The 14,130-nt window shown below is 37.8% G+C and overlaps 1 protein-coding gene across 7 annotated transcripts in view; it reads right to left on the reverse strand.

Annotated features, from left to right (window-relative positions):
- Positions 1 to 2,579: 2,579 nt before the first annotated feature.
- The window catches only part of RNF182 (ring finger protein 182), a 29,138-nt gene continuing 17,587 nt past the window's right edge, over positions 2,580 to 14,130 (reverse strand). For 3 of the 7 annotated variants that reach the window (XM_064423437.1, XM_064423466.1, XM_064423474.1), the window contains 2 exons: positions 11,082 to 11,162; positions 2,580 to 5,749 (listed from right to left, as the gene is read on the reverse strand). In XM_064423437.1, coding sequence (XP_064279507.1) covers positions 4,805 to 5,542 — 738 coding nt within the window. In that variant the 5' untranslated portion in view covers positions 5,543 to 5,749; positions 11,082 to 11,162 and the 3' untranslated portion in view covers positions 2,580 to 4,804. Of the gene's footprint in view, positions 5,750 to 6,273; positions 6,388 to 11,081; positions 11,163 to 11,939; positions 12,068 to 14,130 lie in introns of those variants that run through there. The other 4 variants (XM_064423456.1, XM_064423446.1, XM_064423487.1 and 1 more) reach the window with 3 other exon arrangements.

Below are 14,130 nucleotides of genomic sequence, written 5' to 3' on the forward strand. Positions count from 1 at the left end.
AATATTTACTGATTACACTCAAAGGATAATATCTAGTCTGCTAGTATGAAAGTAAAAAGACTCTCAGTCTCTTTCTATCATTTTAAATGATCTTAAAATTATTTCAAAATTCTCAGTTCTTCTTCCCCACATTTTTTTCTTTTTCTTTGTTTTTTTTTTTTTTTCCTTAAATCCTTGAAGGCACTACTCCATTTAAAATAAAGTGCACTGTCTTGCTTTGTAGAAATAAATATGAAGAAATGGAAAAAAAACCCTGCCCTGAGAAACCTTAGGATAGTAAAAATGTTTAAAAGCGTAACACTGTGGATCTTTCACTCCACCCACCATCCATGCAGGAAGATGAAATCATGATGTAGAACTCCTGTACAAGAAATCAAGATGCACAGCTGAAGTGAACTGTCCCAGAGGCAATGCAGGGGTGGGTGTTGAGCCATGGTAGTGCTCAGCCTTGGGACAGCCTCTCAGTAATTTTGAACCAGCCAAGACAAGGCAGGATATAGCCCCATATTTTCCTTGCTTTGACATTAAAACTGTTTCAACAACATGCTGCCATTTACCCTCTGCATCCTGTTCACTCTTGTATCCTGGCTGCAATTTGCCATATTTTCAGTAAGAGGAATAGTGAGTTGAATCTACCACTACAACTGGTTAAAATTAAGAAAAACAATGGCCCTGTACCCAATAACAAGGAACTCCCTCAAAAACATCATCTACCTTCTTGTGAACCTTCTCAGTTCCCCTTCCTCAGGTTAAAGTGTAGCCACTTAGGTGGAAAGCTGTGTTTTCCTGTTCTGTGCTTGTCTATCTGGCTGTGTGCTGCTGGGCTCCACAGAACCAGAGAATTCTCTGAGCTGGAAGGCACCCACAAGGATCACGGAGTCCAGCTTTCAAGTGAATACAGAGGTCGAAGCCATGACCTTGGAGTTATCAGCATCATGCTCTGACCAACTTATCTGTGTCTTCAGGTTATCAAGTCTGTTTGGAAGTCTATTTTTGGGTACATTGTTAAATACTGGCGGCCCTGAAGTTTGCCAATAATGTTATCAGGACAAGAGTTTGCCTATTTTAAGTGTCTTATATTAGCATATGCAGTTTTGTGGCCTATAATCAATATAGCAGGACCTACCAAAGCTCACAATGCAGCTAAATTAAAGACATCAGTCCTTAATTTGGCCAGTCCTGTAGCTTTGAATAGTTAACATAACAGTGGGAGTATGCCCAAATCTAAGGATCCATTTAAATTAGAATGAAGTTCAATGCTTTGCCATTTGGAAAGTAAATGTACTCAACTGTAATAACAGTACTGAATTAATTTAATTACCAAATGAATTTTAAACCCCAAAAGTGACAGTATGGAAAACATTAAACTGTTTGCAGCAGCTCTACCCCAAAACATTTATTCAAAACGGCCCCTTTGTCCCAGGCATAGACAAAATCCCCCTCTCTGCTCTGCTCATCTTCTCAGTCAGCCCAGCCCCAGCCCCACGTCCTATGTAAGAGCCCACAGACCCCATTAACTCACGCTCTGTTAATTGCTCTTTGGGCTCTGGGCTCAAGCCACACCTGCAAAGCTTCATCCTTCACCAAGTCCTGCTCACAGGACGGCCCAGCTCAGCGCATCCTTCCTAAACTGTGCCCAGCAGCTGCTTCTGCATCATCCTGCCCCAGCCCTCAGGGGATCCCACAATATCATACTGTAAATGGGCAGCTGGTGAGGAGAGAGTCTGCATCCATAGGATAAGCAGGAATTAAAAACAAAACAAAAAAATTCTCATTTGGACTAAATTAATCCTGTAGTAATGAATTTCTAGCACTTTGTACTTGGTTGAGTCATGTCTGGGCATGGAATAAATCCCACTGAAAGGGAATTGCCTTGGTGTGCAGGCAGTATTTTGCAACCCTGGGAGCCATTACTTTCCAAGGAGAGAAAAACAGTCAGAGGAAAGGAAGGAAAACCAGGCAGAGAAGTAAGCCAGTCTTGATTTTAGCCCCATTTACATTGATTTCAGCACAGTTATTCCACTGCAGAGGACACAAGAGGTTTCAGTTCAAAGTCTAAAGGATGGCAGAGAATAAAAATAAGGAAAGAGTAATATCTGAAGTTCTAGTCTCAGTCACACAGCAAAAATTCTTCTCCACAAATAATTGAGATTTATCTCCCAGCAATTCTCACTGGCCATATTGTAAGTCATATAGGTATTTTATGACCCCAAAGTTACAATAGCATGGTCTGGCTGAGTGGAAGCATAGCTGTACAATCAATATGCCTTTGCACACTTGCATCTTTGAGTGGGTTAGAAATGCAGCACAGCCTGAAATAACAGCATAAATTTAATGGGCTGGCAGTCTGAAAAATAGAAAAGTATAACAACAGGCGTATTAATTTGTGCTACGATGTGTAACTGATACCACTGTAATTTTGCTACAATTAGGCTTTGTTTTAAAACAGAGTACAAAATACCTGGTGCTGGAGCTAAGATAATCAGCTGAAAATCAAAAGGAAAAGACAACAGGTTGCACTGTAGAGCATGTTGTGCAGAAGTAATTCATATATATCACACATTTGCAAAACCTATATCTTCTGTTAGTCAGCCCTTTATTTGAGACACTATATTCAGACAAATTGAACAAGTCCTAAAACATATAAACCCCTAACACTACAAATACATCTTTCCAAAAGTTATGAAGTTCTGTAAAAGCACATAGGTTTCTATTTTTCTTTTTTTTTGACATGATTGTTGTTGGATACTTAAAATTTATGAGTTCATAGATGAGTCAAACCTTGACTGGAGATGATTCCTCTTCTAACTACATGTGCTTTACCACAAACATTAAAAACAACTACTTAGGAACAGCATTTTCTAGGAATTCTGAAAATATTTTAGGTATAATTATTGTCATTACAGAAAAGTCTGAAACATTTCCTTTAATCATTCAATACATAGCTCCATAACTCCATACACTTGAAAACTATAATTTCGCTGTAAGTTTTCTTCTCACATATGTGTCTATATGTACATACACACACATATATATGCACTATTATAAAATGAGGGTCAAGAAAAGCAGGACCTTTACATTTCCACATTTTCTCTGTTTGCAGTAAGAATAAAACTGCAGATACCACCTGTGCCATCTACAAAAATGGAACCAGCTTAACTTCAAATCCTCTTGACAGGCTCTGCTTTTCCCACTGTCATTTTTTCATTCTTACCAAAGTCTGTTTGCTCTAAGAGTATATTGTTAGGCCATACATTCAATTTTCATGCAACAAACCCCTCTCCCTTTTACACTGCCCTGAAATGACTAAGTCTTGTGCCAGACCCAAAAACCAGGCTTGCACTGCTCAACTCCACTCTGCTGTGCACAAAAAAACCATTTTGCAGCTGTGGTGTTGCTAGACCTAGTTATACACAAAAACATTAAATATTACTTATTTTTGTGTTCTTCCAGTAGTTCAAAAAATAGCCTAAACCATGCAACATACAAGCAAGCCTTACAGGGCCTGGTTCTATTTGTGGAATGGTAAAGTGTCAATAATTCCTCTGAGCTCCACTAATGGAGACATGCTAATTGCCATATCTAGATTGCCATCTACTCACAGTGGTGACAGGGGGAGTTCAGAGTATTAAAACATTTTGAAGGACTAAGCCTTAAACAGAAATCTTCCAAAAGTCATATTATCTTCTTACAGTACTCATTCTGTGAACTCAGAACAAAAACAAACAAACAAACAAACAAACAAACTCACAAACCCAAAAAATCAACCAAACAAAACCCCAGTTAACCATTTCAGATTTTTTTCCCTCAAATTTGTGTTACTGATTGAAGATCTGTTTCCTAATGGTTCAGAATAAAAGTCTATCTTGAGAGCTAAAGTCACATAAGTCAAATTCTCCAGCACAGCTGCCACAGAGTACATGTGCATAAGGTTGGTCATCCATTAGGAAGGACTGGTGGCTTGGAAATGTCACTGGTGGTGGTGGAAATGCTGGGAGGGAGGGTAAGCATAACAGAACATAGCTAGAGAAATCTGCATAGCTCTGAACTCTCAAAGGGAAGCCTAAGGTGTGTACACTGAAATAAGTGCACCTGGAGAACAGCAAACACGTGGCTGCGTCCCCAGAAGTACTCATTAGCAGGAATATTTCACAGTGAGCTGCAACTCTATGACAAGGAAAAATGGGCTTCTCTTTGGGGAAAGTGTTCTGGAGACAAGTTTTTAACATTAAAAAAAAATATTGGCCTCCCACAAGTATTTTTGCTGTAACAAGAATGAAAGAAATTAGTAGTTTGTTTTATTCTTATAATATTAACTAATAGAGTGATTTAATTTGCTATAAATGATGATGGATTATAAATAACAGGTATTTCAGAGCATGAGATGCTTTGGGTGAAGAGATGCAGTATTTGCATCTGGAAGGTGTCTGCTACAGTAATTTCTTCCTGGGTGAATCCTACAGCATGAACTGATCTGATCAGTCCAATACAAATCAAAGTCCTACTTATTTAAACAGTGGCAGCAGCAGCAGGCACCAGGTTTGGTGATTTTGCTTTATCCCTTTCTAAAATTCAGCCTTTCAAAATCAACATGTAATTTTTATTTCCAGTTCTTAGCTCAAAAAATGCTTGGGATGAGGGGTTTCAAATTCAGTTGGGAAAAAAGGGACCATGTAACTAGGGCCACTGCTTCCATTTAGTGGGATGGACAATAAGAATAAATAAGAATACAAAGAATACAAAAACAGGATAAATCAACTATGCTAGACATCTGGTAATACACCTTTTTTTACTGTATTTGTTATCAAGATGACATGCAGTCTAGAACTTCATGGCAAACACACTGGCAAAAGCCATAAATCATGAGAATAACAAGGCTCGAAGGAACAAGGCTTACAAAGACAACCCCAAGGGTGACTTTCTTGGATACCAGTAAATAAATCCCTAAAGGCAAGGAGCTAAAGTACAGCAGCCCTAGCAACCACACTAGCACCCGAATCGAGGTCTGGAAGAGCAAAGATGTGCAGTTCCACACTGTCCAGTTGTGGGACACAGTTGCAACAGAGTCAAAACTTGTAGGCCTGTAAAATTCCACCACGGGGGTTGAGTTCAGAGTCTGGGGACTTTCTCTTTGTACTTCCATGATTGTTATAACCAGGCAATTAGAAGAGGTGTGAGAAGGGCTAACCAGAGATGCCAGCCTTTTGGGAGTCAACAACAGTTCTGTTGGGTTGTCTGGTAGGCACTTCTTTCCCTTTCCCCCACAAGCTAAATTCAGAAGGATGTTGTTGTCATCAGGAAGACTACTAACCTCATCATCTGGCAGGCACGTTTCAAACCTGCAGAACGGGCACACTATGACTCCTTGTGGGGAATCACCGAAGTCTATGATCTTGCAAAGGCATTTGGCACACACTCTGTGACAGCACTCCAGCACTTTGGGTTTTCTCTGCCGCAGGTTGTAGCGGTTGTAGCAGATCTTGCACTCAAGCTCATCTGAGCTCTGGGTCTCCACAGACTCCTCTGGTAGCTGAGTGGTCATTTCTTCAGATGGTTTTCAGACTCGTGGAAAGAGAAGTCAAGGGATGAAGAGGTCACTCAGTCTTATTTTAGAACATTTTCCTATCACCCATCTCAAACAGAAAAAGAGGAGATGACATCATTGAAAAGCATCAGTAGACATCATCCATTTTCAGCTTCTCCTAGGGATTGTGCACTGCATGCCCTTTACTCTGAGCCAGGCGTCCATCTGAAAAAGCCAAAGAGGAATTTTTGTTGAAAGCAAAGGCAAAAACAGGAAAGGAAAGGGGAAGGGGAAAAGTAAAGGGAAGGGGAGAGGGGAAAACGGAGAGAGAAAGCTTTAGCAAATGAAATACACAAGTTCTACTTTATATAAGCTCAGCTTTCTTTGCTAAATCTACCTCTAAGGTAGCTTTCTTCTGTGGCATATGAAGTCTACATAACAGTCATGATGATGAAACAGCATCATACTGCCTGGATTTATTTTAGAGTTGAAGCTCTGAGTTGTTCAGCCCATGAAGTTCTCAGCAGAAACTGCAATCTAATCACTGATCTGTGACCATTTATTTAAACTCTGGTTTCCCAAGGAAATGAGACGACACCTGGAGCTTTTGGTCTTTCCTGGTAACTTATGAACTTGCAGTCCAATTTCAAACAAATCAGCAGAGGGGCCACAGTAGTGAAGATAATTAAGTTGCTAAAAAGAAATGAGCACTTGCAATTGGATAGAGGAGAGATATTTACAATTAGTACCATTTATCCTGGAGGGCAATGGTGGTCAGCACACCCCAACCTCTGCTTTGAATGGCAGCATGTTGCCTGTAGCTCAGCCAGAGCTGAGCCACCACGGGGAAGCTGCTGATACTCTGCGGAAATAAAAAGTTTGGGGGAGTGGAATGGGTAGGCAAGAGGTCCAGAGTTATTTCAAAGAGTTATGTGGGGACCTATGTAGGTCAAATCTGGATTAGGCTTTGTTAATTTTTCTATTTGTGGAGCAGCCCATTTACTTTCTCCACCCAGCTGCTGGACATACAATTACAAAAATAAGTGTTCTTTAGCTTGCAACAAACATCTCCTTCAATATGTGGCTGCTGGGATGAAGGCTAATGTGTCTTCCAAGGGCATTCACCAGATGCTCTGGTTTTCAAGGGTGTCATGGCTGTGACAGCTGTTTCACACCTCAGCTAAGGAGAGGTCCATGGCGTGCTTGCCCTGCTGCACTGCCACTCTGTGCAGCAGATTTGCCACCAGACACATCTGCCTCACTTAAACAAATGTCATATTTTGCAACATAAGTTCAGGAAACAGTGCATGTATTATAAACAAGACATTAAAAAGGAGTATGAGCTCTGGGGATGAATAATCACCAGCATTTACAAAACCAGCTCTTATCTGCCAGAAGATAACAACTTCATCCAGATTCAGGCACATGCTTGCTCAAAGAAATGAGGGTAGAACTGCATTTTGTACGTTTTCAAACTCATCCCTTCGTTGCTAGACTAGCAAGGAATTGGACACAGTCAAATGGTGGGCAAAGTCAGCACTTGTCCAGCTGCCTCTTGCATTATCAATAAGTATCAGTCACACTGAATATGAAAAAGTGGCCTATTTCATGAAACTTATTTCTTGACTATTTGTTTTGGCAAATATGTGATTTCTTTCCATTAGGAAGTTATTACTCACTCCTAGAATTCAGATTTTTTTTCTTTTTTTTTTTGAGGACAAGGCAGGAAGCAACTCTTTTAAGCAATGTGCTCCTTCTGTCAATACATTTTACCTGCCAACCATCACAGAAGTGTCTTTCATGAGCCTCTTGTTCTTACTGTGCTTTAAGTATTTTCCATTTCTGTATATCCAGCAGAAGATGGAGAGATATGAGAGAGGCGGATATATAACTTCTATAAACAATATAATTTGTAAAACTCACCTCCAGGATTTTAAACCAAAGATGTAAACATCAGACAATGCAGTAATGAAAAAAACATGACAACATAGTGAAAAAAACATACATATTTCTCTAAAAATTGTTACAGACATGACCTCCCTCCTATTCAATTGCTTCAATAACTCCTTTCCTGCCTCTTCCAATTTTTGTCTTTAATGCTCTAAAGGTTTTCATCTCTGCCTTACTGTTGTTTTTATTATTTGTACTGAGGATATATTTGCAACTGTGGCATGTTGCATCAGGCAAAGCAAACATTAGACCATCCACAATTTTCAAAGTGTACAAGCTAGACATCTTCTAAGACACAAAAAGAACATATTTTCCAGAACTTAAAATTTATCCTTTATCCTTTGTTACACTGTGTGCTTCCTTATTAATTTCTACTATTCCTTTTATTTTATTCCAAATATCATCTTCTAGATGACTTTTAGGTAGATATAAATGTCACGAGATGCTAACTTTCCAAAGGATAAACAAACCACGAAATGGACCAAAAAAAAGTGAAATGCCAGCCTACAGGAAGGCAAAGAACTGCTGTAAAATTAAGAAGCCAAACAAAATAACGATGGTGTTGGACTTTCTCGTCTTGGGTATCATTTACATTCTGTACTTGTGGGGAATCAGGATTGCTAACAAGGTACTGTTAGTGATCTGCTGGCAAACATTGTCCTACAACATAAAACTAGATTCCTGATTAACCAAAAATTTTCTAAAATATGTGTCTGCTTCTCATGGAAAATTCTGACCTTTCTTGCAAAACTTCCAACTCAAAAAACATTGATATTTTAGTGTTTATGCTTCTAATTAATATTTCCAGGCTTTTCACAAAATCCCATCCACTTTCCAACCAATTCTATCTGGACATGAATCACCTCTCCCTGAAACAGTTTTCAAACTGAATGTGTTTTATGATTTTACCACCTTTAAGTCCTAAATTTTGACATTAATACAAGGAATAACAAGTCTCTGGGACTAGCAATGTCCCAGCTGCTAAACTAGAATCATTAGCTCAATTTCCAGAGCACAGTGATCCTCCTATTGTAGTTTGTGTCATGAGCTATTCTACAATTTTTTTCAAACTCTTTTTTTAATATAATGTACTGTACAAGAAAGAGTGGCTTTCATCGTCTTTCTCACTTCACAGAGTCTCTAAAAAAAAAGTCTGTCTGTAATGAAACATTATTGACTATTTTTTCTTTGGCTAACTTTAGATGTTGGATTCCTTCTTACATGTTTTAGTATGAATACTGCTTATTACTATTCCTTATTTATACATCTTTTCCTTTGAAAATTAAAATTTAATAATTAGTTCCTATTAATGCTTTTCATGCATTTTTTACCCTCTCAGCTCTATGGGGGTTTTAGATGCTTCCTCTCTCATTTTTGCTTTCCTGATTTCTTATGGAAATTTTTCCTTCTCAATATCCACTTTCCTGGTCTTTGTTTTTCTCTCCTGGGAACTGCCACCTTTTTGGGTTTAATTAATGCTGCCCTACTATTATATACATCACATACACTAGAAAGTTCTCTAAGCAGAGACTTATTAAAAATATATGGAAACTGAGGCTTTTAAAGAAATTTGGCTTCAAATAATTCCTATTTCTTGAGAAATATGTCTAGCTACTCCTTCAAGCAAATTCTGCTCTATATCAAAGATTTTCTAGCTGGTCTTTAGTATGCTTCCCTGGAAGCAGGCGGGATAAGGAATTAAAGAAAGGAATAAGTCAACTACTGCCCCTCTGAATCCTGCTCCCTCACCAAAATGCCACAATTCACATACTTCTACTTGTTGAGTGTTAAAAGCAATATTGTGCATGGGAAAAAAAAGAGATAGTTTCTATATGATCATGTTTTATCCTCCTCTTTGAGACATGAAGCCACAAGGAGATATGTCCCTATCATGTGCTCCATTAATGTTTGGGCTATTTTGACTATTGAGCTGCAATATGCATGTTCTTTCTGACCTTGAAATCCAGGGGCAGTCATGATAAATCTAACCTCTTTCACATCAAGTATGAAATTTGTAGTCACTGGAAATCAAAGTGAAGACCCATGCCTAATTTTAAAGCCCTGTGTGTATTTTTATTAACTCTGTTATTTGTAATGATTTTAAACTGCTTCTTTTGTCCAGCTTTTCACCTGAACCTAGACTTGTCTCATCTGTTTGTTTGATACCAAGAGACACAAGTTGTAATTAGGGAAATTTCAATTACAGATTAGAAAAAAAAAAACAGTACACAAGGTATTCAAACACTGAACACGTGTCAAGACAGATGTAAATGAAATCTGCAACCTTACAGATATCCTTGACTGGATACAACTCTGATCAGGCCACTCTGCCTTGGAACTGAGCCCTGCTTTGAGCAAAGGGAACTGGATTTTCCTGGAGATTCTTTCTAAAACAAATTATTCTGTGATTCAATGTTTTGCTGTCCTGAACTCACTCTATGTCATGTGTTTGAAAAGCTTTATCTCTTAGTGAATAAAGAATTGGTCTGGCAATTGTTTATGTAGATAAACAGCTCTCCTAGATAATAATTCTTTCATTTAACATATTAATTAATTTTTACAAAACCTAGAGTCCCTCTGCTAGCCTTCCACAGAATCTATCTGATGGGGTCAACACAATTCAATTGCAGAACATTTCATTCCTGTGAGTATTATGTAGCACACAGCAGCTTTCTGAACAAAATATAAACTACTAGACACCACTATAAACTACTCAACACGTCCAATGATGACAGTATCCTCTGCAGTTTATTCAAGAACAAGCACATCTGTTATCCTATGACTAGCACTTGCCTTTTGTAAGAGTCCTGACTAAGCACTGCACGAGTGAATCCATCATTCCTGTTGCTGCTAAAGCTCTGACTCCCTCTCTTTCCATCCCTGTGCCACACATCCTGTATGTTACAAACTCCTCTACTTAAAACTTTTACTAGAAAGGGAGAAAAGCTGAAGACAGAGAGGTATCTTCTGCATGGTAGAAGACACAAGCAGGTTATACAGTGCTCCCTGTGACTGCTGGAATCAGGGGAAATAACCTCCCTGGCAGGCGAGAGGAGGTGACCCACAGGAGCAGACTGAATCAATAACAGCAAGCTCTTATGTATGACCCCACACATGGACAGACTTTCTTCCCAGACATGGAAAGAAAGGAGAATGGGCTGTGCAACATGTTATGGTCCTTCTTTGCACTCATCTATCAAACACTGTGTAGACAAAGTGTTCTTATGAGAGGCCAGAAGCAATTACTTGTAGATGAAACTCTCAATATTGGAGCTCAGTCATGCTGACAGGGCAAAGTAGATGGGATACTTGTGCCTTTCTTCCCTAATGGAAGATCATCTTTTCCCAGTTCATCAAACCAATGTTTTATCATTCATCTCTCACACTTTTTTTTTTCATTTCTATGAGGGAATTTGCCAGTATTTCACACAAAACCTAAAATGAATGTATGAGCTCAGCAACTCCCATAAAACATTATCCATGGACCTACTCAATATGTGATATTTTCAAAGGTTTTTAAAGTTTCCTTTACATAAAAGCTGAGCATATTTAGGAAAGAGGAGAATGAAAAAAATATAGATAGATAAATAAACACAGAGAAACTTACTTTCCATGAGAAAGAACTTCTTGGAAAGGTTCAGTAGCGGAGAACACAAGAAATGCCTTTTCTCCTCCACATGGGCAAAAACTGGTAGAAAGGAGTGAAACAAAATTAGTAGAGCAGGAATACAGCTGGGAGAGTTTTCAGTCTATTTTCTCTGAAAGGGAGGAAGGAGTCCAACTTCTCTAGTTTGGATAGAAACAGCCATATGTTGAGATTTCTGTTTAGAGAAATATATTGGGTAAATCTCATTTACTAAAATTATTTCTGTAACATAATCCAGTTATCTTTACAGATCTGTTGTTGATTTTAAGCCTCTTTCAATATTATGCGCTAAACACTCTGAAGTGCTATCTCTTCTAGCAACCACATATTCACAAATGTTAGCAATTCACTAAAAAAAACCCAATGTAAAGGCAGAGCATCCGAAGAGATAAACTGTGCTCTGAAAGAAGAGTTGTAAAAACATATTGAAATACTTTCCTTCACAAATGTCATGGAAGCTCTCTGATAATTTCTACTTTTCCAAACACAGTGCAGTGTCTTCTCCAGCACAGACCAGAAAGCAACCATCTCCTGTCGGCCACTGCATTCATGTTGCATGGAGGAGCTTTGCTGCATTCTGACTCAGCAGGAAATGACCATCGCATTAGATTTTTCCAGCCTGTGCTAAGCACAATGCAAAGAAACCCCACCCCAAACTGCTTTACTAATCTGACATTTGAATAGACAACGTTCAAAGTGCCAGCAGCTATCACATGTTCAACCTGTTTCATGCCACATTTCTGCTAACAGTGGATGGGTTTTAACAATGGGCATTTCCCTGTCAACTCCAATCAATGCGAGAATTTGCACAGGACTTACAGAATGTGATGTACTGATCCATGCTTGGCTTATGGTCAGCTGTGTAAACTGCTATGAAAAATGCCTCCATTCTTTTCACAAAAGCTTAGTTTTCAGCAGCATAGGTCATGAGGTTATTCCTCCAATACCTATGTGTGAAAGAGAAACCCCTCAACACATACAGCAAAAAAGTTGTGTATTATTGACTGCTGAGACTAATATAAAAGAGAAACATTCTTATCAGAAGTTATTGTTACCATGTTTAGAGTCTTTGCTTGATCTCTCTCAATCCTCTACAATAATGCCACAAAAATGCAAAACAAAGAAAATTATAGTTTTTCATATTTGTATTGGAATTCATGGGTCTGTAATTATTTAGTATGGGAAGTCATGTAATATTAATGTGCCATCTTGTTCTAAAAGAAAAAAAAAATAAACAGTCCTTTTTAAAAATTATTATTCTTCTTCCCCATGTTTTAATGTAACAGGGTTCACTTAATTCAGTGTTTGACACAGGCTCTTAGGGTACTTTTTACCTCCTTTGCCTGTACGTATTCTATGTCATTGACTCAATTTCCTATTAACAATATAATTTGCAATACTTTTTTGTTATTCCAATAACTCACAGTATGTGTCAGTTAGTAGTGGAAAATGGTATGAATACACAATAAATTCCTTATTGAAACCCTACTATTCTCAATTACTTACTTTCTAGCTACAGGCTACTACAGTATTTATATGGACCCTGCAACTGTGGTGTAGAAAAAAATGTTTTATTATTTAGGTTTGTAGGCAAAAACAAAACCTCTTCCAATATTTCTTAAGAAGAAATTTTCCCTCATATAGAATTCATGAGCTATTTATGTAGTAATATGCCTCTCTATTTATGTAGTAATATGACTACTCAATGTGACATATGGTTGTGGGTTGCTTTGTAGCTGTTTAAGAATAAAACTAATAAAGGACGAAGGATCTGAGCTTCTATTAGCTGTCTTGATTTAAACTAGCTCGATTAGATTAAATAGATAAGTAAAAAGACATGGCTTGAAATTTGTGACTAAAATGGTAACATTTAATTTAGGAAATATGCTAGTTAAACAGAATTAATTCCTTTAAAATTGTTTTTAATTCTTTCACAGCCTTCTTACTTGGGCTGATTAGGCATTTTCTCTTGCACAATTTTCTCACTACCAGCGGCTTTTCCTTTAGGACTCTGAAACCAATAAGCGACCTACTCCAGTTAATATATACTTCACAACAGAACTCATGCCCTTACTACGATTTCAGGGAAAGGTTAGACATTCTCCTCTTTGGTAGTAGGGGTGGGTTTTGGTAGCTTTATCAAATAAAATAGAGTTCTGCTTCTCCGCTTTAGTGCTTGTGCCCTTTAGGAGCTCTTCTGAGAGTTGAACAGACAGTAGGACATTGGTTCCAGAATATGACTTGAAAAGACACAAAATTATAAATAAATAAAAAGCTTCCAAGTATTGCTTAATATAGGCATAAATATTTAATCATATGGCCTACAGATATGTCTAGCATTTATCTTTATATTAGACACTATTAAAAGACAATACGATTTTGTATTAGGTTTCAGAACACATGATGAGAGCACCATGGAATTTTACATCTCTGCTTGCAAGGATGTACTGTATGCTTGAATGTAAGTAATTAAAATAGGTCCAGAAATGCAAGAAAATAACTTCTGCTTTTCAAATAAAAAATTACTTCTAATAGAAGATATTAAGTGACAGACTCAAAATGTAACATCCCCAAAATATAACAGAATTCTCTCTCTTTGGACATATTTTCTGTTATACAATTTGGGAGAGACCAGGTGAGACAAAATGACAGACAATTTATCTTGATTACATCATTCAGTAAGATATTCCTCTTCACACAAGGGAATAATTTTAATGCATTATAATAAGTTCCAATTAACCTTCAAAATAAGATTTAATAGAAAGTGTGGCATTAGTTTTGCCCTAATGGAGCTGAAAACAATTGCAGAACAGGCTAGAAAAGAAGTTGTACTTCTTGTTTTTTCTACCGTCATCAAGAAAAATCCACCTAATACAAGTATGTTTAACTTAGTATATTCTATTCCAGGCATTTTTGAGGATATGACTATATACAAAGATTTTACTATATTGTCTGTTTTATGTTGATAGTGCAAACAGGAAATAAAAAGGGTGGACATTATACAGGGCAG

Source organism: Passer domesticus, chromosome 1 (genome assembly GCF_036417665.1).
Source record: "Passer domesticus isolate bPasDom1 chromosome 1, bPasDom1.hap1, whole genome shotgun sequence".
NCBI lineage: Eukaryota > Metazoa > Chordata > Aves > Passeriformes > Passeridae > Passer > Passer domesticus.